The 24,714-nt window shown below is 39.8% G+C and overlaps 1 protein-coding gene across 3 annotated transcripts; it reads right to left on the bottom strand.

The window, feature by feature from the left end:
* Positions 1-1,114: 1,114 nt before the first annotated feature.
* Positions 1,115-18,146, bottom strand: LOC146572013 (B-cell receptor CD22-like). 3 transcript variants are annotated; one of them, XM_085276031.1, is made up of 14 exons: positions 17,517-18,146; positions 17,043-17,127; positions 16,883-16,964; positions 9,376-9,720; positions 9,022-9,279; positions 8,569-8,829; positions 5,105-5,365; positions 4,547-4,807; positions 3,990-4,250; positions 3,534-3,624; positions 3,383-3,443; positions 2,936-2,977; positions 2,506-2,684; positions 1,115-2,263 (listed from the first exon to the last, which is right to left on the bottom strand). In XM_085276031.1, the coding sequence occupies exons 3-14, from the start codon at positions 16,950-16,952 to the stop codon at positions 2,200-2,202; spliced, it is 2,154 nt and encodes a 717-aa protein (XP_085132157.1). In that variant the 5' UTR covers positions 16,953-16,964; positions 17,043-17,127; positions 17,517-18,146; the 3' UTR covers positions 1,115-2,199. The 3 variants fall into 3 exon arrangements, with proteins under 3 accessions (XP_085132157.1, XP_085132155.1, XP_085132156.1); XM_085276029.1 differs by lacking the exons at positions 16,883-16,964; positions 17,043-17,127; positions 17,517-18,146 and adding exons at positions 12,699-13,741; positions 13,847-13,930 and having other exon boundaries at positions 1,117-2,263; XM_085276030.1 differs by lacking the exons at positions 16,883-16,964; positions 17,043-17,127; positions 17,517-18,146 and adding an exon at positions 12,699-15,777 and having other exon boundaries at positions 1,117-2,263.
* Between the last annotated feature and the right edge of the window lie 6,568 nt (positions 18,147-24,714).

Below are 24,714 nucleotides of genomic sequence, written 5' to 3'. Positions count from 1 at the left end.
TCTCTGCTGCTGTCAGACTTACAGCTGCTTTCTCGGTGATTTTAGTGACAATACAAGAAGTTAAAAGTAAACCGTGAACAAATGATTAATCACTTCAAACACTCAAAGAGATTAAGATGTTGCTAAATCCTTCCTCTTTACCTCTCTGCAGAATAAACAACGTGCCAGTAAAAGGCAACTTGGTAAGAGATGCAAGCTTCATAACATTTCTTTTCCTGCCCTTTTTGTACAGGAAACGTCTTGTTAGATTTGTATTTACATAGTTTCACAACTAGAAAAAATGAATCTGTGACTCTATACTTGGCCCTATGCCCTTTAACAATGTGCTGCATTACTAATAGGTGTACTGAAATCTATCTGTTATTCATTTGCATAACACATGGGTTTGACATTAGACTTCCCCCGACTTCTTATTTATCTACTGTTCCATCTACTTGAACAGGTGTGGTTCCAAACCTTTAGTCAAATCCAGGAAGTGGTCACGTACTGGTGATCATGCAGCAGAACAATGAACAAAAGAAAAAGAAAGAAAAAAAAACCTAAGTCACAGACACAAAAACAACCTCTAGACATGGAAGATAAGAAATGAAAAATGACGACAAATTAAGAAACAGGGTGGCAAGGAAGTACTGGGGTAAGTGATGATCTGATGGAGCTGAGTATTCAGCAACAAACTATTCAGTACGCTCAACAACAATGACAGAAAACTAACATCCATCCATCCTCTTACCCTTATCAGGGTCACAAGGGGACTAAAACCTATACCAGCTACCATAGGCCGAGAGGCAGGGTACACCCTGAACAGGTCACCAGCAGGGCTAATACAGAGAGATAAACAACCATTCACACCTAGGAGCAATTTCAAATCACCATAACCCCGCTTACTGCATGTGTTTAGTAAGTAAAAAGTAAGTAAAACTTTATTTATATAGCACCTTTCAAGATAAAAATCACAAAGTGCTTCACAGAAGCTAAAACCTAAAAATAAAAATCAACTAAAAGCAAGTTTAAAAAGATGGGTTTTTTAGCTGTGTGGTTGTTTATCTCTCTGTATTAGCCCTGCTGGTGACCTGTTCAGGGTGTACCCTGCCTCTCGGCCTATGGTTTAGACTGTAGGAGGAAGCCAGAGTACACAGTGCTAACCACTGCACCACCATATACAAAATACAAAAGCTAACAGATGAAGTAAAAACTAACATGAGCACACAAAGGCACATGGTTACAATATAATACAAGAAATAACACAAGAAATGCTTTGAAACAGAAATATCTGACACAAAAACATGAACTCGGGAACTCAGATGTAAAGATTATTCTATTTGTAAAGCATGTTATAAACAATCAGTGTGAAAAGAATGCATTTAAAACAACATTCAAAACCACCATCAGAGTTAACAACAGGAAACAGAAGAGTTCTTTTAAATAATGATGGTTTTACTTTAAGCAAATTACAATTAAACAACTGAGAGCAGGAATGATGCAGACAAAATATAAAACAGACAGAACTAAAGTGAATCGTGGAAAATGTGTAAAATATTATTCTGTACTACTATGGAGTGGAAACAGGACGCATGTTCTTTTCCAATAACTCGGTGCTCTTTAACTCAGCATACTGATGTATTACAACAACAATAATATTAATAATATTAATAAATACAAGCTTACCATGTATTAGCTATTACATACAGTGCTGCAGTGCAAAAACATTTCCTATGTCTCATGAAACTAAAAGAAATATACATTTTAGTCAAGTATACATGACTTCCAACAAACGTATGAGATGAATTTTTTGCCTGATGGTGGATCAGAAGGTGGACATGAAGGTTTGCACTAAATCTTGGCAATAGACAGCAACAGATAACCTGCATATTTGTACCAAACTTTAAGAACCTGAAAAATCTTGAATGGACTTGTTGTTTTTTCCAGTGTTGAACAAGTAGTTTCAAAGAAAATGACAAAATATCCTCTACTCCCCAAACATCTGGACACTCTTTTGAAGAAATATCAGTTGAAGTTAAAACTAGAGGTGTAGTACAAAACTTCAGATGAAATCAGACAATCAAGTCCACAGCAGTTACCCTCAGGGGACAATGAACGCCTGACCAAAATTATATTGTAGAATCATATCTACTGTCCAGTAGCTCTATTAGGAACTGACAATTAAAGAATGGTCCACAGTTCGGCTTCCTTTTGCTTTTATCAGATTTTCTTGACTGTGCTGTACAATTCAGACGGATCCTCCTCACTGTCCTGGTGTACAGTTCTGGAGAAAAAAAAATAGGATGGATGAAGGAGGCGTGCTGTAATATGTGTGCCCAAGTTCATGTTTCTAGTGTATAAAGCAGCAGGCCAGGTCGGTCAGAGAATCACTAAAGTCCACAGCGGTTACCCTCAGGCTATGAAGTCAGTTGGATGAAATGTTTTTCCCACTGTAAATGTTACGTTCTTGGATTTCCTTACATGGATGCATGCATCTATACAACTGAAATTCTTAGTGCTGGTTACCTCAGGGCAGGACTGAAGTTGACTGCAGCGTACTCTACATGCTCATCCTCCTCTTTCACCTTTTGTCTGCGGGATCCAGCTGATCGGATGTTGTAATAAATGGGATCAGTCTGGTTCGTTGAGAATCGGACACTAGCATAGTTAAGCTCTTCATCTTCCTCTGAGTGACTGGGTGGAGACTGAAAAAACACAGAGTTCAGAAACCTGTTGAACTTTGGCTGATTTCCTTCATTTGCTCTACTTACAGTCATTTTACTTATTTATGTTTATAAATATTCATGTTATAGAGATTGACCAACTTAGGGATAAATAAGCATACTCATACTCATATTTAAAGTAAGATAAGTAACGTTGCCCAGAGCTCCCCCTCAACAACCCTGACTCTCAGTATAAAGTTCTTTTGCAGTTCAGATCTGGTTTTCAGTCTTACCTCTGTCTTCCCTGTGTGCTGACTTGGAGATGTGCAGGAAACCTGTTCAAGAAAATGTTCAAGGAAATGTTATGGAGCCAGCTAGATTAGACATCCAGAGATTCCAAGCTAGTTTTAAATCAGTGTGCGTCTATGGCCACAGACAGCAGGGGGTCTGATACCACTGGGTGGTTTATCAGTTGTGATGTCACCTGAATGGACATTATTAATGTCTCAGTTGCTCATGACATTTTTAGCAGAAAACTCTGATTTACAGAGAATATTGTGAGAACTACAGCCACATTTGAGTTTATCAAAAACATTGTTAAGGATGAGTCTAATTGGGGTGGCTCAACTCTTTTCTTCTGCAGGTGTTTTGGAATTTTAAACTTCACTTTGACTGTTCAAATTGAATTTTAACCAGAATGCAGTTTCACAGGATTTCACACTCAGTTATTAAATGCTCACCTTGTTGTTGTTGTCCCGTCTGTTTCCAGGCACAGGAAATAATGCTGAGGGCTTCTTTTTTCTAGGTCAGGGGGAGGAATGAAAAACTTAATTAAAAGTAAGCAATCTGAGCACCAACAAAGGTGATTTTTAATGTGCAGCAGATACTCACGCAAGCAGGAAAAAGACCAAGAGGCATATAATAACTAGGAAAACCACAAGAGTTATTCCAGTGACAGCTAGTTTTGCCGCCTTCGGGAAATCTGTGATTTAAAAACAAATATAAAAAATAAAAACATGTATTTATATGCAGCCAGATTACGGATTACAGACAATAATCCTTGCTTTGTTTTCTCTTCTATATAAATGTTGCTGGTTTTTAAGTTGTAATTGATGGACTGCTTGATTTGTTTGTTTGTTTTGTGAGCATTATTGTTATCTCACCATATTAATAGATTTGTATAAGTTAAACTCCGAGTGATTGTGAATAGTTTGCTATTATTTTTTAGTGTGTCCATGCACTGATTATAAACAATGCCATGAGCTGCTCATTACTACCACACACATTATTGTATATAGTGGGTTATGACATCTATGAGCAAATGAGTAAGTGAAATAAAAAATGTACCTTCCCTGACAGTCAGCTGTAAGGTGACATTATGACGTCCTCTGCTGTTGTGGGCCACACAGTAATAACTCCCACTGTGCTCAGGTCTGATGTTGCTGATGGTGAAGTTGTGTCCTGATGCTTTAGGTGAGTCTTCATCCTCCTTGTACCAGGTGTAGTTAGCTGCTGGGTTAGCATCACTGCTACAGGTCAGAGTCACTGAACTGCCCTCCACTATCTCAGCAGAGGGACTCACTGACACAGAGGGAAGCTTTGGAGCATCTGTTAATATATAAGAGTTTAATGTAAATTATCAGTGTCTTACACACACACTGTTAATGAAAAAACTAAGTTACATACGTAAAAGAGTACATTGATGTGTTATATTTATTAAAAGACATTCACAGAACAAAAAAAAATCCTAAATAACCTTTAGTCCAAAAAAGTGTGACAAAATTGTGTAAAATATAAATAAAATACAAATACAATATATTGTTTTGCAAATCATCAGAACACAGAAAACATACCACATGTTAAACTAAAACAATGTACTTAAAAAATATATTTATTTTACTCACATTTCACATCAATAGTTCTGCTTTCAGATTTATTTTGTCCCAGGTCATTATCAGCTGTACAGTAATACTTTCCAGAGTCAGAGGGCAGGATGGAGCTGAAAACATGTTGTTTTTGGTACCTGAGAGGGTTGATGACATCCTCCTTGTACCAGGTGTAGTTAGCTGCTGGGTTAGCATCACTGCTACAGGTCAGATTCACTGAACTGCCCTCCACTATCTCAGCAGAGGGACTCACTGACACAGAGGGAAGCTTTGGAGCATCTGTTAATATATAAGAGTTTAATGTAAATTATCAGTGTCTTACACACACACTGTTAATGAAAAAACTAAGTTACATACGTAAAAGAGTACATTGATGTGTTATATTTATTAAAAGACATTCACAGAACAAAAAAAAATCCTAAATAACCTTTAGTCCAAAAAAGTGTGACAAAATTGTGTAAAATATAAATAAAATACAAATACAATATATTGTTTTGCAAATCATCAGAACACAGAAAACATACCACATGTTAAACTAAGACAATGTACTTAAAAATATATATTTATTTTACTCACATTTCACATCAATGTTTCTGCTTTCAGATCTCTTTTGTCCCAGGTCATTATCAGCTGTACAGTAATACTTTCCAGAGTCAGAGGGCAGGATGGAGCTGAAAACATGTTGTTTTTGGTACCTGAGAGGGTTGATGACATCCTCCTTGTACCAGGTGTAGTTAGCTGCTGGGTTAGCATCACTGCTACAGGTCAGATTCACTGAACTGCCCTCCACTATCTCAGCAGAGGGACTCACTGACACAGAGGGAAGCTTTGGAGCATCTGGAGGAGGAAACATACAATATGTAATTACAATATATACAATATATAGTTAGAACCAAATTTTCAAATATTAATAGCTTATATTCTAAAAGGAAAACATTGTAAACTTCCCAAAACGAAACAAATCAGCTTTATTGAGGAGTAAAGGAGTAAGAGAAGTGAACTCACACACTGTTAGAATGGAAAAGCTCTTATCCTTTCACAGCACAGTTAAAACTGTCTGCAGGTTTTTCTTCAGCTAAAAACTTGTTTGATTTCAATATTAGAGGAATCTCAATGAAACCGCTTTGCTTTGAAGAATTGCTTTGTGTGTAATGAGAAGCTGCAGTTGATGTTCTCAGTTGGATAAAGCAGTCTGTTATTTAAAGAAATGTCTCAAATATTTGTATGAACACACTTTTGAAAGTGGAAATGATCGGATCAAACTATATATCACTATTTACTGAGATTTCGATGTAGACATTTGTAACGGTTCTTACATGTGTTCATATACAGTGGCTTGCAAAAGTATTCGGCCCCCTTGAACTTTCCCACATTTTGTCACATTATAGCCACAAACATGGATCAATTTTATTGGAATTCCACATGAAAGACCAACACAAAGTGGTGTACACGTGAGAAGTGGAACGAAAATCATACATGATTCCAAACGTTTTTTACAAGGAAATAACTGCAAAGTGGGGTGTGCGTAATTATTCAGCCCCCTTTGGTCTGAGTGCAGCAACAGAGGTTGTCTAAGAGAATACTGGGAGCAACAACATCATGAAGGGATAAAGTTACTGAGAAATTTAAAGCAGGCTTAGGCTACAAAAAGATTTCCCAAGCCTTGAACATCCCACGGAGCACTGTTCAAGCGATCATTCAGAAATGGAAGGAGTATGGCAAAATTGTAAACCTACCAAGACAAGGCCGTCCACCTAAACTTGCAGGCCGAACAAGGAGAACGCTGATCAGAAATGCAGCCAAGAGGCCCATGGTGACTCTGGACGAGCTGCAGAGATCTACAGCTCAGGTGGGGGAATCTGTCCATAGGACAACTATTAGTCGTGCATTGCACAAAGTTGGCCTTTATGGAAGAGTGGCAAGAAGAAAGCCATTGTTAACAGAAAACCATAAGAAGTCCCGTTTGCAGTTTGGCACAAGCCATGTGGGGGACACAGCAAACATGTGGAAGAAGGTGCTCTGGTCAGATGACACCAAAATGGAACTTTTTGGCCAAAATGCAAAATGCTATGTGTGGCGGAAAACTAACACTGCACATCACTCTGAACACACCATCCCCACTGTCAAATATGGTGGTGGCAGCATCATGCTCTGGGGGTGCTTCTCTTCAGCAGGGACAGGGAAGCTGGTCAGAGTTGATGGGAAGATGGATGGAGCCAAACACAGGGCAACCTTGGAAGAAAACCTCTTCGAATCTGCAAAAGACTTGAGACTGAGGCGGAGGTTCACCTTCCAGCAGGACAACGACCCTAAACATAAAGCCAGGGCAACAATGGAGTGGGTTAAAACAAAACATATCCATGTGTTAGAATGGCCCAGTCAAAGTCCAGATCTAAATCCAATCAAGAATCTGTGGCAAGATCTGAAAACTGCTGTTCACAAACGCTGTCCATCTAATCTGACTGAGCTGGAGCTGTTTTGCAAAGAAGAATGGGCAAGGATTTCAGTCTCTAGATGTGTAAAGCTGGTAGAGACAAACCCTAAAAGACTGGCAGCTGTAATTGCAGCAAAAGGTGGTTCTACAAAGTATTGACTCAGGGGGCTGAATAATTACGCACACCCCACTTTGCAATTATTTATTTGTAAAAAATGTTTGGAATCATGTATGATTTTCGTTCCACTTCTCACGTGTACACCACTTTGTTGGTCTTTCACGTGGAATTCCAATAAAATTGATTCATGTTTGTGGCTGTAATGTGACAAAATGTGGGAAAGTTCAAGGGGGCCGAATACTTTTGCAAGCCACTGTATCTTAGATTATAAAACATATCCTGCCATTTGTCCTCCAATTTTCAAAAGCATAAAGCTGACTAATTTCTGCATTAGGCTGGATGGAATACCCAGCATTCATACCCTACACACTTTTTTTTTATTAGTGATATGACCAACTAGAAATATTGCTGCCCTTGCTAGTCACCTTAAACTCTAGTCTGTGGTCTTCTTATTGTATTAATATATAATGGCAGTTACTTGTTCAAAGATGAAGAGCCCACTGGCCAGTAACCTGGGCTGCACTCTTGACCGATGACTGAGCATCCAAAAAGAAGGAAGGATGTAAAGGAGAACCAGGAAAGGAAGCAAATGACAGCCCACTGGCAAAGGCAGTCTCATTCGGCATAAAGGAGTGGATGCTAGCTTGGAAGAAACCAACTTCTGTCTGTGCTGCTAAGGTTAGCCAAACTCTGCAAACTAATAAGCATATTTTGAATTCAGTGACAGCAGCACATTTTCAAAAGATCTGGAGCAGAGACACTTTTACCTTTTTGAGGGTCTGAATATCACAGGCATCCAATATTCATCTCAGTCAATGCAACTTATGCACACAGATTTCTCTAGATTCGCTCAATATTTGATGGTATCATGTAATGTAGTTTGTCAGATATCCAGAGTCTTAAAACATAAAATCGTGGACGATAATTTTGTAAAATTCCCACAATTTGTAGTCACAGGTTTTTACAGATTGAAGAACCTTTGCCCGTCTTTATTTCTGAGAAACTGCGTCTCTCGGATTTTATTTTTATACCCAAACATGTTGCGAGACTGTTACCAGTTAACTTGATGCAACATGTTCCTCCAGATGTTTTTAGTAACTCTTAGTTTTCCAGCCTTTTGTTGGCCCCATCCAAATTTTTGGACTTGTGTTACTGTCATGAAACTCAGAATGAACAAATACTTTACTTGTACTCTTTAAATCGTACATTTTCTCAGCTGATATTTTTTTATGTTCTATTATGAATAGAAAACATGTAAAATTTGTTTATGACATTTTCTAATCATGGAATTCTGTTTTTTTTTTCTATTTGAATGCATAAAAATAGTTCAGCTCACACACTCAACCATTGAAAATAAAAAGAATAACAGTATTTCTAAAAACTGCAAACATGGTCTTCGTGATATGTAATTCAAGTTTTTCCATATTCCTGCAGCAGTCTCACAGCTCTTCAAAAAGTCTTTACAGCTTATAAATGTATTTTACTCACATTTCACATCAATAGTTCTGCTTTCAGATCTCTTTTGTCCCAGGTCATTATCAGCTGTACAGTAATACTTTCCAGAGTCAGAGGGCAGGATGGAGTAGAAAAAATGTTGGTTTTGGTAAATGAGAGGGTTGATGACATCCTCCTTGTACCAGGTGTAACTAGCTGCTGGGTTAGCATCACTGCTACAGGTCAGAGTCACTGAACTGCCCTCCACTATCTCAGCAGAGGGACTCACTGACACAGAGGGAAGCTTTGGAGCATCTGGAGGAGGAAACATAAGAATGACGACATGGTCGTAAAAAAACAAATTAAAAAAATTTATATTCTAAAAAGAAAACATTGTAAACCCCCTAAAAGAAAGGATTTTGACTAAAGTAGCATACAAACACATTCCCGTAAATAAAGAAAAATTTAATATAATTCCTTTAATAAAACAAAAAGTAGTGAACTCACACACTGTTGGAGAAGGGAATTGCTCATATCCTTTCACAGCACAGTAAAGACTGTCTACAGTATCAAATGTGTTCAGCTGTAAATATTGTTCGTCTGATGAAAGTTTGTGTCCATTCCTGTACCAGATGTAGGAAGATTGATCAGGTAGCTGACAGTTGTTGTCACAACAACTGTCAGCTACCATGTCACATGTCAGCTCTTTCCAGTTAGAATAAGAGTTTACTGTTGATCTCCTCACATGTACCTGGAGCTGTGGACCTGGGAGCAAACAACAGATATTATATTAAAACAAACTCTCAACATACTGCAAAGCTTATAAATGTTTAAAGTTACTTCCACTGAAAATTATTTTACCTGTGACTGTCAAAGTGACTCCAGGTACACCAGAATATTTCCCTCTTGGATCGTTTGTTATGAATCTGAACTTGTACTCGGCTGAGTCGCTCTCTCTCAGGTCTGTGATTCTCAGAGTGCAGTCGTTGTCTTCATACTGAACACGATCTCTGTACTCTGACTCTGTTTTCAGGTCCACAGGTTCCTTATTTTCGTCTCTGATGAACCAGAATTTTTTGTCAACTCTTATTCCATTTATAGTCGATGGGTATGTGAAGGTGCAGCGTATCTCCACTGTGGATCCTTTTACAGCACAGATCTGAGTAGAAGTGTAAGTCACTCCCCAGCCATACTGACCCAGAACGACTGTAACACAGAGCACATCATAACAAAAAATAAAGTTAGATTAACAAAAATTAAACAGACTCATTTGGATTAGTATTTTTCTGTAGGCTACATTTTCAGCTTCATGTCATGGAAAACAAAGTTTGCAGGTTTTTATTTTCAGCTAAAGATTCATCTGATCTTCACATTAGACGGCAGGAACTGAGTGAGAGCAGCTGCTTTGTAGACCGAGTGTAATGAGAACCTGCAGTTACTGTTGTCATTTGGACAGATAATTAGACTCTCACTTAATGTTAGAATAAAACAAACTATAATGAAAAATGATTTGCTGATGATAAAGGTAAATGTGTAGAAGTTACAGGCTGCTAGAGTTGACTGCATTGACCCACTGTTGCTCTGTGCACAAGGTAAGATGAGCTTGAAATTAATTTAAACATATTTCAGCCATCGTATGAGAGTGAAGGCAGCATGGAGATGGTTAGCACTGATGATGGAGACAGGAGAGGACATGGGAGAGGAGAAGCACGTGTAACAGTAACAAACACATAAGAGTAGAAACCTTTGTTGGAATTATTGCTCATGTAGTTTAATGTATTTCAGTCTAAAATCTTCAAAATCAGAAAAAGAAACAAAAAAAATAAAGCACAACTAAATTTTGAATAATTGTATAAACTTGTATAAAAGTAAGTTATCGTTGGGTTGAAAGCCTTGTTACTTTTTGTTTTGTTATATATTCTGTTGTGTTTAATGATCATTATTTTCTGACCTTGATGGACGATTTCATTTTTAACCAATCGGATTTGTTGTCCCGCCTTTAGCTGTTTCCTGTCTGTTTACACTGGTAAAGCTGCTTAGCGCTACACCCGCTAAAGGTGTACCTACAATGCTAAAGGAATGTTGTTGCTATTCAGGCTGGATAGCGGCTGAAGCCTGAGGTCTGTTCGGTCAGCTGCTACATCTGGAAACCTGTTTTTTGTGAATACACGGTGCTTTGCATTGGTAAGTTTTTTTTAAAATTGGATATCAAGAAACAGAGTCCACAGAGAACTTCCACAGACCTTCTGGAAATCAACAGAAGAATGATGATCTTCCATTGCGATGGATGGTGAGGCACAGCTCATATGGAACTGAATCTTGCAGTCCGATTGTGGCAGAACAAAATGTGCAAAACATACGTTGATTGTTGGACTGGTTTCACACCAGTAAAGTGCCCAGATCACCCAACAGGCCTGAACTGGACAACACTGACATTGAAAAGACCCAGGTCTGAATTCATTTTACTTTATTATATTTTTTTGGTATTCGTGCACGCACGCTGTATTCGCTACTGTTGTTGGTTGTAATTCAATTCAATTCAATTCAATTTTATTTATATAGTGCCAAATCACAACAAAAGTCGCCTCAAGGCGCTTGTAATACAGTTTACAATATTTTAATACAATGAGATGCAGTTTCAACATCTTGTGGTTGTGTTTTCCTTGTGGTTACCCATCCTCTTGGCTCCTATCATTCCTTAAGTTTCTAAAATTGGCCATCTTTTGTTATTTTTCTTACATACTGGTTACACGGGCAGAGTGGCGACGAATGGAACCACAAAGAAGAAGAAAGAAATAAAAATCGAGGCAACCATGGTCCTAAAGTACTCTTTTTATTACATTTATGGCTCTTTTAATGGGACATTAACTGGAGGGACAACTGTGCCACTGTCCATGAAAGAGCTGAGGAGAGCCCAAGGGTCACCCCGCAGCCGTGGAGCAAAAGCCAGAGGGGGTTGCAGTGACATGCCCGTCACTGCAATGATATAGATTCTTACACAGTCAGTATCAGAGTTTTTGTTATGAAAGGGTACATTTTAGATAATCAATTATTAACTCAGAAACACTCCAAAACAGAAAGGCACTAATCACTACTGTAGTACTCTAAGCACTACTGAAGAGCAGTGGTTAGACCCAAAATAGGCCTAATGGAGTATTTTGTTAGTTTAGTCAAATTGAGTTCTAGCACACACTTAAAACATCCACTGTTGACCAAAATGAAGCACAATAAACAGAAATAAAATGGAAAACATAGGAGAACAGGACAGGATTTTAAAAAGAAAGTAAAATAATAAATAAATAAAACAGATAAAAGTAGTTGGACCTCATTCTGATTTAAAGGGTAAAGAATAAAAAGTAAAAATGTAGTCTATGGAATTAACAATTTCTTACACAAGTAACTTCTAGGATAAATTACACCCAATGACACTTATATAACGAGAGACACACTGACACATAGAGACACTTCAGCAGAACCACAAAGAAGGACACAAACACAGACACAGAGACATGTTCTCATATGGGGACGTTACATGTTGGCTTTTCTGTGTAACGAGCTAAAAAATTCCATTTCACAGATAAAGTTTTGTTAAACGTTAAATGACTCATTCATTTTACAGAGCAGCTAGAAGTGGCTGTAGTGTCACTATCACTTAGTCAATGGCAGCCATGACTTTACAATTTGGTCTTTATGTAGACAAAGAAAAAAGGAAAGAGGTGAAGTGAGACTGCTAGTCTGGGTTTTGTCAGCATGAAAACAAAAAGAGGAACAAACAGTTCACACTGATAAACGTCAGCCATGTTCATCCTGAGGAAATCCACTTAAACACAACAAATACATTCTGTGAATCTAAGACGACAGATGATTTATAATAATTAGACTAAATTATTGGGTCTTTCACCCAAACATCATTAGTGTCCAGATTTATGGCACTGGAATAAAACGCAGATAAAATGATTAGACTGGAAAACTCTGAACTGCTGAGTGTTAACAGTGCAAAGAAAAACATTCAAGAATGGAGACAGAAGGCTGGAGCTGCAGAGCTGTAAGGACAGACGATGTTTCACACAGCATCATTTTACAGATGGAAGAAAAATACATTCACCTGAAAACAAATCAGTGTCTGAATTATATTTTCTGTCACATTTGGTTACTCAAAGTAGAATTACTCACAGCAGACCAACCTGTCACAGTGAGGAGAACAAATCCACTGACTGCTGTTATTACACTCATAGCTGCTCCTCTCATTGCTCTGTGTGAGCCGTTAAAATGCAAGTAGATAACTGACAGTCCTTTCTGTAAAGCAGAAGTCGACTCATCCCAGTTTTTAAGATACAGAAGTGAAGTGTTAAAAAATGACACCCTCTCATCTTCCTCCTTATTTGCATACATGGTTAACCAGATGCAAGTGGATAAAACTTCAAGACAGCAAAGCTGCAGTTTTACCAGCAGTGACAGCGTGTCTGATATTCTTTACAACGTCTTAGTCATCCAGGAGATGCTCTCTGTGGCAGGAAGCCTTTTTCAATCTGTGAACAAATTTTTTTGATGTGATACAAGTGTGTGAGATGGACTCACAACACTTTACAGAATTAGAGCTGAGCTCAAAATGAGGTCAGAGTTAAAAATGAGCGTGGTCTGAACCACGAGTGCTGAGAAAAGCACACATGAACTGTGAAAGCTAATTCCTGGTTATCTTCTTTGCATATTCATTATAGTTTAAATGTGTGTGTAGGTGCCCGTATGATCTGCTGACTAAACACAGTGTACATAATAACCTTGATAGCATAGAGTAGACAATAGAGCTCTGCCCGTCTCTTGATATTGGCAGAAGAAGCATGACGAGACAGGTTCAACTTTTTATTGCAGACAAATTCAACAAATGCACATTTGCAGATTATCAAGTTACACAGAGGGTTGCTCTGTGTGTGTTACATACTACACATATTACACTTGTGGTTGGCAGAGTTGGTTTATTGTGGTGCTTTTCAGTGTTTCTGCAGCATCTTGCACAGCAACAGTTGTTACAGCACAATTCATCAGCAGAAACTCAGAAAGGTAGATTTATTTTTGCCATTGAAATGGGTAGAAAGTTTACTTTTAGCAGTGTCAACATTAAACTGTGCCTCAGACCCAAGGGCGTAGATTTGGCATGGATGGAAGGGATGTGTCCCCACCAACATCCAGCGATTATTAATTTGATCTCCTCGAGTAAAGAAAAACAAACCTGATAGAAAAAAAAAAAAAAAAAAAAAAAAAAAGCGATCTGTCAACGTCTCATTCACCCAGCGGTGCAGAAAGAGTTAAATTACGTTCTCTACTGGAGTCCTACCTCATGTGACAAATATGGCCAATGTGATTGGCTGTGCCTTTCAGGGAGCTCTGTTTAGTTTTAGCAGCGGCAAGCAAGCCTGCGCTGCAAGGAGGAGAGGAGGGTTAATTTTTGAGACAAAATATCATGAGGTAGTCATGATTTTGCAAATATTCCACCTTGTAGTGCAGGTTGCACAAATTGTTTTAAAAATGCACTCACCCTACAAACATTACTGATGTTGCAAGGAGACGAGGAGGATGGCAGCAACAAGGAAGAACCTGGATATAAAAAAGTATTTTTCAAAGAAACCTGTAAGTCACTTAAAGCCAAGTTCACTCATAAAATGTGTCCGTCACAATAACGTTACAGGCTATGCTAGGCTTTGGCCCGCATCAGTCTAAAATTGTATGTAACCATGAATAACGTGTTTTGTAAACTAACTGCACAACATGCAGGACTATTAGTTAGCTCAGTCTCAGAGTAGCATTTCTAATTTTGTTTGAAAATGTCAGAGAAAACGGCAGCCTCGAGCAAGCCAGGATATTAGTTTACAGAGGCTGTTAAAATTGTATGTCTAACGTTAAAATGTTGGTGACACAATAATTTCATCCTAATGGCACTGACATATTCATAGGGTTAATTTTTGAGACAAAATATCATGAGGTAGTCATGATTTTGCAAATATTCCACCTTGTAGTGCAGTTTGCACAAATTGTTTTAAAAAATGCACTCACCCTACAAACATTACTGATGAGTCAAGATCTGCACAAAGTGACAGAAACACTGAAGCAGCTCCACATTTTATTCTTATTGTCATGTAGCTCTGCCATGTTGTAGCTCGGACAGAGGTGAAGAGGCGAGGTCACAGGTGACTGACTGATGATTTGGTGCTATAGATTAACTAGTATTTATTATCATAACAATTGTTAGGCTGTTGATGTAAATTGATTCATTAGTGTATATTTGACAAAGAATCTGAATTGACATGTCTCACTTTTTATATGGCACGAATCAATGTGTTATTTTATCAGGTGGCAATATGTCCTAGTGCAGTCAGAGGGGAGGAGCCAGGGCCAAAGGTGAGGCACATCAAGCACAGAATAATAATTTTAATCTGAGGATAAAACGCATGTACTGAGGCTGAAAGAAGCTTCAGTGATCTCAGAAAACTAAAAAGATGGCAAAGGTTAACAATGACTCAAATGAGATTAAACAATGCTGCTGTATGTCCACCAGGAGAGACTGGACAGTATAGATGTAAAACCAATATGCCAGCAGTTCATCTCAGTTAACGAGAGGAGAAGGCATGTGTTTGGCTCCTTCACATAGTGGACATTGAGTTGTTGTGTGGGACACCAGTAGCTGTAACAGTAGTTCATGTTTAGAATAAAAAATCTCAGCTCACTGATTTGATCGGGGCAATAGTGCCTAAAATGTTGCATAATTTTGCTGAGAGATCTTTTACTTTGTGGTAATCTTAGATGAGTAGTTTTATGGACATTCAGTATTCCCTTAGTGCTAATGTATCAGAGATGTTGGTGTACTATAACTGAAGTAATGTTGTTAAGTCCTTAAAGCCATATTCTTTTATTGTCATGACTGTATTTGAAGCCATTTTATTTTTGTGTGATACCTGATTTATATGGAATGTGGAAGTAAACTAAAGCCTTAAAATAGTTTAGTCAGTCATTTGTTTAATAGTAATTTAACGTTATATAATTCACATATAAAACTATGAATTGTAATTTTAAATGGTTTAAAAGCATGCAGAATAGCACATGTAGGCACGTATATTTCTCCTTTTTTTTTTTTTTTTAAATCAAGAAGCAAAGACACAAAAAAAAAAAAAAAAAAAAAAAAAGAAACAGGGCAGGGTTCGGTGGTTGAATCATCCGTCCCCACCAATGCCAAAACCAAATCTACACCCTTGCTCAGACCATTTAGGAGCTGTAGGTATCAAAATAGTGCAAAAATGGTTCAACATGAACACAGTGAGGTTTGTCCATTCTGTGTAAACTGTAAGCTGAACTGCAAAAAGTATTTTCAGCCTCACAAAGAGAAATAAATAAAATGATAAGCACTAAAATAATATAGCTAGATAAATAAAATATGATGGTAGATTAAGTGGTAGGAAGATGTAGGTAACGCCAGACTGCAGATGAGCTGCATATGTGTTTAGAAGTAATTTGTTTTTATAGAGGGCTAGCAAAACAACCGTTTGAGGGCGTTGCCATATTGGAATCCCGACTAACCAGAACGCCGTTTACTCGAGTGAGACATTCCCAGGTTCATGGTCCGATTTCCGAGGTAAGTCGAACGCAGCACACGAAGTAACGAATAACGACCCTATCTAAATCCCAGTAACGATAAATGTGTTCCTGATTTTGGCATAATAACTAGTTACCGTGCTCGTTACCACAATAATAACGTAGTTACTATAACGGGTTCCTTAACAACGCGTTAGTCACTACACTGACTGTTTATAAGGTTGGGGAAACCTGCAGTCAGCTGAGACTGAAGAAGTCACTTGGATGAGCGACGAAACATTTCTCCCAGTGAAAACGCTTCGTCCAGATCAGAATCAGCCTTCTGGGATAAAGTTGTTTCCATGTTCACAGATTATATGTAGTTGCCACAAATACATGTTGTTTCCATTTCAACCTTCTTAAAAGTAATGTTGAGTCTATAGAAACGTTTGGTCACAATAAATAAATGAATAAATAAAAAGAGAAAAATCCATAACCCAGAATTTGGACCTGCGGCGTCCAGGAAATTACTGATTTTTCATAAAAACCTACAATTGTATCATTTTGCAAAATCCATCACCAGCAGTTGTCCCGGGGCAGCCACTGACAGCAGCAGCAGACCTGACCCTGGCCTCCAAAACCTGAGACATTTGTGCCTGTGACTTTTGCGACTGTCTGAGTTCTGTATATAGTGTGTACAGTTTGGTTTTGCTCTCAACTCTGATTTTAAGCCTGATTTTAAAGACTTAATTCAACTTTCCTACATTTGCCTTTTAAAACGGTGAATGTAAATGTCGACACACAGTACCTGACACAGAGAGAACGACGACAACAAATCCTCTCACTGCTGTATTTAATCTCATAGCTGCTCCTCTCATCTGTCTGTGTGACTTCAGAGACAATGAAACATGTCAGCAGGTAAATAATGTATCCAGGAATCAGACCCATCAAAGAACAGTTCTACTTACAAATGTGAAGGACGTTGTCTAAAGATTTCTTTTGCTGTGGTCTGCAGGCAGATAAAGGAAGTGTTTAAATGTACCAGCTTCCTTCCTGTTCACAGTAGGACAAATGCAAGTAAACACAAAAGTTAAAACTACTATTAATCCACTTTGATTATCTTCACTCGTTCAGTGAAATAATAAAGATAATGTTGTTCTCAGTGTGACCAAGTGGTCGGCGGGGTTAGATAAAAGGAAATAATAAAATGACAACGCCACCTAGGGGAATTTCACCCCCAGGAAATATATTTAAACAAAATAGATAAAAGGAATAAAAGGAGGCCGCACAGATTCAAGGATGCACACTGAGGAAGGTTGGCTCCAATATTAAAAAAGTTTTATTTATAGTAAAAATAAATAAAATATTAAAAACCAAGATGTAGCATCATTGTTGACAGTGTCCTAAAGTGAAAATAAAACAATCATGGAACTTGGACTTACCAGCAGCTGTGGAACCAAAAGAAAATCACAAAAAGAAAAATCACTGCAGCCCACCCAGTGCTGTACAAAAGAAAGTGTGAAAACGACCCACCACCTGAGGTCCCAGGGCCACTGGCACGTCCTCCGTTCACTGAAATAAAACACAGAAAAATATGTTAAAAGAATAAAAGGACACTGAGCGTCAGGCTCGCTACAGATCATAAAAAACTAAAACACACTTTAATAAAAGAAATCTCACTCTCACACACACACACACACACACACACACACACACACACACACACACACACACACACACACACACACGTCAAACTACCACTCGTGCTGGTAGTAGTTATTCTCAATCGCAAGTCGGTCTGGCTCCCCACCGGCTGAGACCGGCAACCAAGGCGATTTAAAGTCCCAGCACGACACTCGGGCAGAGCGTCGCTTCAGCCCGATCACAGAAGCGTGGGTACGAGCAACAGTCCAGAATAAAATAGAATAAAACCAGGTGAACCAGAAAAAGGTAAGCCTACTTAATAAAAACAAGATAAGACAAGCTAAAAACAAGACAAGACGAGACAAGACAGCAGGCTCCACCGAGGAGGAGTCCTCACAACAGCGGCTGGGAAGGCGTTTCACTCTTCCGATTTAGGTTGGGCGATTTGCCACGGAGAGGGGAATACAGCAGTCAAACCCCCAGGACCGGAGGCGCTATACTCTCACTGGTAACACGAGCACCTCTCTCCGCAACGTCGGAATAGAACAAACTGCCACGCTGTAGCTGTCATGTGATCTGCTCTTGCTGATCAGTCCGTCGCAGTGTGCCAGCATTTACTGCTGCTTTGTGCCGAATGCACGGGAGGAATGATCCAACAAAAACACCGGCTTAGCTTTATACAGGCTAACGCCACCCTGCAATCAATATGCAGGTGGGTTCCCAATTAACCTAGTTGCCCAGCGAAGAGAACGAGCGCAGGAGAGAGAGAGAGAGAGAGAAAGAAAGTCGAGTAGCCCATCTGGCTACATCAGCATGTGCTTTTTTCTCGAACTTAATCTTTTGATCATTGGAGCTGTTTTACTGAGATACCTTTCTGCTGTGCTCTCCAAGTACAAGAAAGAAATCCAACTATTATAAAATACCAGCTTCCTTCCTGTTCACAGCACTAATATGCAAATGAGCCAACTAGTGTCACTAATTTTGTATTTCTTGGTGTGAGAACAAGAGCAGTTTCTTGTTATAAGCAGATGGACAGGAAATGAGTTCAGCTTTGATATATTTGTGTTATGGTCCTGTCCATAATCTGTTTTGGTGGCTGTTTTTGTCTGTGTCTTTAAGTCTTTGCAGGCCCCAGATTGGATGAGCTGACGGCTGCCGATTGGTCCGCTGATCATGTGGTCGCATTCAAAATCCATCACCAGCAGTTGTGATGGATTTTGGATGAGCGACGAAACATTTCTCCCAGTGAAAACGCTTCGTCCAGATCAGAATCAGCCTTCTGGGATAAAGTTGTTTCCATGTTCACAGATTATATGTAGTTGCCACAAATACATGTTGTTTCCATTTCAACCTACTTAAAAGTAATGTTGAGTCTATAGAAACGTTTGGTCACAATAAATAAATGAATAAATAAAAAGAGAAAAATCCATAACCCAGAATTTGGACCTGCGGCGTCCAGGAAATTACTGATTTTTCATAAAAACCTACAATTGTATCATTTTGCAAAATCCATCACCAGCAGTTGTCCCGGGGCAGCCACTGACAGCAGCAGCAGACCTGACCCTGGCCTCCAAAACCTGAGACATTTGTGCCTGTGACTTTTGCGACTGTCTGAGTTCTGTATATAGTGTGTACATTAGTCTTCATTGTAAATAGCACATTGTAAATAGCACTGGAACAGAAGGGGTGAGCTGCCTTATTGTTTTCCCTTGCACTGTTTTCTCCTGTTTATTTCAGTTAGGGAGTTAGGTGTAGTGCTTGTCTTTTGTTTGATGTTTGATTTCACAGTTAGATAGCGCCTCCTCCTGACTTAGCTTGTTTTGTTTGTTATTTTGGCCTTTGTTCACCCCGGAGCTTCATTTTGCAGTGTAGAGAAATAAACCACCATTCACTAAGAAATTGGTTTTCCCTCTGTGTATGGTTTTGGGGACCAGGGCGGGGCAATCTTTTCAAACTTATGTTGCGTTCCTGTACCCCTAGACTGGGGCGTAACATAAAGTGGGGGCTCGTCCGCTCTTTTCTTTTGCCATTCTTTTTGCTCATTGTGTTTTGTGGGTTGTCTGCAGTTTTTGGTTGGCAGTTTTCTTGTAGTGTTGGGGGTGATCTAGTCACAATGACTTTTGACGTGGATGGTTTTGCACTGCAACCCATCATGGATAAGTTGGATCGATGCACAAAGGCAGATTTGTTGTTGGTGGCAGAATTGTTTAATGTTAGTGTGCCTTTACATGCTAAAAAGGCAGAAATTAAGCAGTGCCTGACAGCACAGCTGGTGGATAAGGGGGTATTTGCAAAGTCGAAACCTCGGCCGGTTGAGGCGACTGGAGGTTTGGTGGTGGATGCGGGAGCAGAAGCTGCTGCAACCATTCCACAAGCTGCCAGTGGACGGATGACGCCAGGGGCGGAGGCTCCTGCTGCCATTCAGATCCCAAACGTTAGCCCAGCCAGACATTTAACAGGATTGGTTAAATGTCTTTTAATCATGGCTTTTAAGGTTTGGTGGAAACGCTCAAGCGCACCCTGTGATTCGGGGTGATATGCACTGGATTTTTGATGCTTGATGGATAGCGATTTTAAGACCTGAGCGAAAATCTTGGACATGAAGTTAGACCCTTGGTCCATTTGAACTGATTTAGGCAAACCGAAAGTGGAGAAAAAGTTTACTAATGCTCTGACAATGGCTTTGACTTTGATAGTGCGTAACGGAATAGCCTCGGGGAAGCGTGTGGCGGTGCACATCAAAGTCAAGATGTACTGATGTCCTGACTTTGTTTTTGGAAGTGGACCTACACAATCGATGATTATGTGCTCAAATGGTCCCCCTAAAGCCGGGATTGGATGCAATGGAGCGGGAGGAATAACCTGGTTGGGTTTTCCACTGACCTGGCAAACGTGGCAAAAACGGCAATACTTGGTCACTTTAGACTTCAAACCTGGCCAGAAAAAGTGACGCAGAATACGATGGTAAGTTTTCCTAATTCCTAAATGTCCAGAGAAACTGTCATGTGCGAGGCTGAGTACTTGGGGTCGGAATTTTTGCGGTACAACCACTTGTTGAAATACATTCCAGCCAAGATCACTAGATGAGGGAGGATGCCATTTGCGCATTAACACATCATTTTCAATGCTGTAGACACGGGGATTCTGATCACTGGAATTTGCGGCGAGTAAACATTTGGCCAAAGTCGGGTCACTCTGTTGCGCATGAATAAAATCTGTTTTGTTTACCTCAAAAGACAGGTCAGGTGTAGCGGGTAGCATTTCATCAGACACACATTTTTCAGCTTTTTCCACAGGCAGTTGAGCAGTCTCAGGAACAGCTTCAGAACATAGAAAAAAGTCAGACAACTCAACATCACTATATTTGCGCTTGTGGGCGCGTGTGACAATACAGGCAGGAAAAACAGAGGGCAGACTGTCAGCAGCAGGCTCAGAAACAAAAACAAAATCATCGACAGGGTTTTCAATTACTTCAGGGATCGGGAAAACTTTTCCATTGGCTAGATCATTCCCCAGAATCATAGTAACCCCCTGCACGGGCAAGCGAGCTCGCACCCCAACTGTTACCGGGCCCGAAACGAGAGGTGACTGTAGGAAGACTCTATGCAGCGGCGCTCGTAACACACTCATTTTCACTCCCCACACGAGAGCATCAGCACCACAAAACGAGTTACTTGAAAAAGGCAACGCGCTTTTCCACTGGGCAGCCCCAGTGTCGCGCAAAATTACAATCGGCACGCGATCCCCCTCTATTCCAGTCAGTGAGGCGAACCCTTGTGAAATGAAAGGTCGGTAACTGCTGTCAAGACTGTCATTTCCTGGTTCATCCCTGACGGGATTAGGAGTAGAAACCGACTGAACAAAACCGGAGCGACGGACAATTGGCAATGAGATGGCCAGTATCATGGCAATAAAAGCATTCTTGGACAGTCATGGGAACCTGATCAGGGCGCGTTTGACGCTTAGGAGAAACCCTCAAACTCCTTGCAGGTTTAGACAACGGGGCCCATTCACGGCGCATAGCTGAAAACGTGACGCGATGGGTCAACACAAACTCATCTGCTAGAATAACAGCTTTAGACAACGAATCCACCTTTTGCTCATTGATATATACAACAACATTCTCTGGAAGACACGTTTTGAATTCTTCCAGCAGGACCAATTCTCTTAGCTGAGCAAAGTCCTTCACTTACAATGTGCTCTTTTTCAGCAAGAAGTTTCCTACTTGCTGGAAAATGGGCTAGCTGTCCCTAGTTCGAGTGCCTGGAGTTCCCCATGCCTTCTTGTGCCGAAGGAAGACCCCACGTTTTTGTACTGATTTTCGAAAAGTGAACAGTGTGACCAAACCCGACTCCTACCCTCTTCCCCGCATGGAAGATTGTGTTGATAGGGTTGGCTCCACAAAGTTTGTCACCAAACTGGATTTATTAAAGGGTTATTGGCAAGTTCCCCTCACTCCGCGTGCATCTGAAATTTCTGCTTTCGTCACTCCTGATCACTTCCTCCAATCCACCGTCATGCCTTTTGGCCTTCGAAATGCCCCTGCCACATTCCAACACCTTATGCACATTGTCTTAGGTGGTGTCACAAACTGTGAAGTGTACTTGGACGACATTGTAGCCTATTCACAGACTTGGTCAGAACACCTTGAAACACTCACGGAGATTTTTGAAAGATTAAAAGAGGCATCCCTTACCCTAAATCTTGCCAAATGTGACTTTGGTAAGGCCACTGTGACTTATCTAGGGAAGCAGGTGGGTCAGGGACAGGTGCGCCCCCTTTTGGCTAAAATCCAGGCTGTCCTAGATTTCCCTGTGCCTCGCACTAGACGTGAACTTCGCCGGTTCCTTGGAATGGCCGGCTATTATCGTGGCTTCTGTAAGAATTTTGCAGATGTAGTTGCACCTCTCACCAGTCTCACAAGTGTGTCAAAACCATTCGTATGGTCCCCCACATGCCAGAATGCTTTTGAGTCTCTCAAAGCTCTCCTCTGCAGCACACCAGTACTTGCCGCCAGGCCCGGCCCTAACCAATCTGGCGCCCTAGGCAAGATTTTAGGTGGCGCCCCCCTACATCGGCAGTGTAGTGTATGTACTCACAAGAAACCGAATAGCTTTTTCTTTGACCTTTTTTTTTTACTTAAAGAAAGCAAATTCACAATCAGAATAATTAACAAGATAAAAAAATATATGAATAAATAAATGAATACAAAAAATAAAAAATGAATATATGAAATACAATAAATTTTACATACATACATACAATAAAACGTGTCAACAAGTTGGATAAAATAAATTAAAAATACAATATAAATAAGGCAACAGGAACACCACTTGATGCTGCTGCAAAACTGGTGGGTTGTGCTGCTGAGGTGGAGGCAACAGGAAGACCGCTTGATGCTGCTGCATCATGGCTGGGTTGTGCTGCTGATGCTGCATCACTGGTGGGTTGTGCTGCTGAAGTGGAGGCAGCAGCGGTAGATGTGGTAGATGGCCCAGGGGTGGGATTTAGAAACTTCAACAGTGCATCTGAAGAGAGGAGTATGTGACACCACTGAGTATTAAAGTCTAATAATAAAAACATATGATTCCAGGAATAAAATGAAATGATATAATATAAATGAAAAACCAAAGAGATATATGTATGATCATAACTGATATGCAAATTAGATTAGATTCAATTTATTGTCATCATTACAGTGAAATGCTGAATAGCAGAATGCAAAGTAACAGTATAATATCATATGAGAATGTTATGTTATGATTATCTTTGACCGAATCACAGCAGTGCTCATATTAAAAAACAGCATTCCCTCTCATGTGATATTGCTTAATTAACATTAATGATGTGCACTTTAACAACTAGGCTTACAACTATAATATATACAGGGGTGGAAAAGTGACTATTACCTGCAGGGTAAACGTTAGCTAACCAGAAGGCAATAACAATGTAAACAAAAAACACCTGCTTAAAAGATGAATACAAATGAGGAATGGTGGGAAAGGTGGGAGTACTGTAATTACCTAACGTTACATTATTATTTTCCATAACAATTTAGCCCCCTCCACAATATTAACTGACGTTAAAACAGTTAACTAGCTATTTATTGATTAGCAATTAGCGAATCATGTAACATTAGCTTAATGCTAAAAATTTAGGTTACTATCACATTCAGACAAATAATTTCATGTAGGCTAACGTTACCGACCTCTGTCTTTTTCTCGTTTCTCCTCCTCTTCTTCTCTCTTTTTTCTTCCCTGGGCACCTGACAGTTTTGGCCGCTTTGACATCTTGTGTTGATTTTTTTGTTGTGGTGACGTCCAAAAGGAACCATGATACGGGAAGGGAGGGGGCGCACCGTGCGGGGAGGGGGGGGCGTAATGTTGTAACAAATAATATTTCTATTAAATAAGCTTTACTTTGCATTTTAATTATCGTGGGATTATTTTTTGTATTTAGAAATAATAGTACCAACTTTTTTTCTTTTTTTTTTTTTCCCCAAACATTTGTGGCACTGGCGTGGCGCCCCCTGATGGCCGGCGCCCTTAGCATTTGCCTATACGGCCTATGCCACGGGCCGGCCCTGCTTGCCGCTCCTGCTTTCACACATCCGTTTAAACTCAAGGTGGATGCCAGCGCCGATGGTGCAGGTGCGGTGCTGTTGCAGGAGGATAGGCAGGGTGTTGATCACCCAAATGGTTACTTTTCAAAAAAATTCAACTCCCACCAACAGAAATACAGTACCATTGAAAAGGAAGCTCTTTCTCTGTTGCTTGCTCTACAGCATTTCGAGGTCTATGTCGGTTCTAGTTCAGCACCTGTCATTGTTTACACCGATTACAACCCCCTCATGTTTTTGACTAGGATGCAAAATTCTAACCAAAGGCTTATGAGATGGTCCCTCTTAGTGCAGGATTTCAATCTGGAGATCCATCACAAAAAAGGGACAGAGAATGTAATGGCAGATGCGCTGTCGCGTGGTTTTCTGAACTCCTG

Source organism: Mchenga conophoros, linkage group LG6 (assembly GCF_057382185.1).
Source record: "Mchenga conophoros isolate Kocher_MC1m ecotype Shallow Benthic linkage group LG6, M_conophoros_male_GT1.1, whole genome shotgun sequence".
Taxonomy (NCBI): Eukaryota; Metazoa; Chordata; class Actinopteri; order Cichliformes; family Cichlidae; genus Mchenga; species Mchenga conophoros.
Note: the sequence above shows the minus strand (reverse complement) of the source record. Positions and strands in the feature narration are given on the sequence as shown.

Excerpts from the sequence above, each read along its gene's own strand:
- LOC146572013 (XM_085276030.1), bottom strand. The coding sequence starts at position 12,906 with ATGTATGCAAATAAGGAGGAAGATGAGAGGGTGTCATTTTTTAACACT. Across the intron at positions 4,808-5,104 it reads CAGAAACATTGATGTGAAAT|ATGCTCCAAAGCTTCCCTCT; the intron begins GTGAGTAAAATA and ends ATATATTAACAG. Across the intron at positions 2,685-2,935 it reads AGCACACAGGGAAGACAGAG|TCTCCACCCAGTCACTCAGA; the intron begins GTAAGACTGAAA and ends GTGTTTTTTCAG.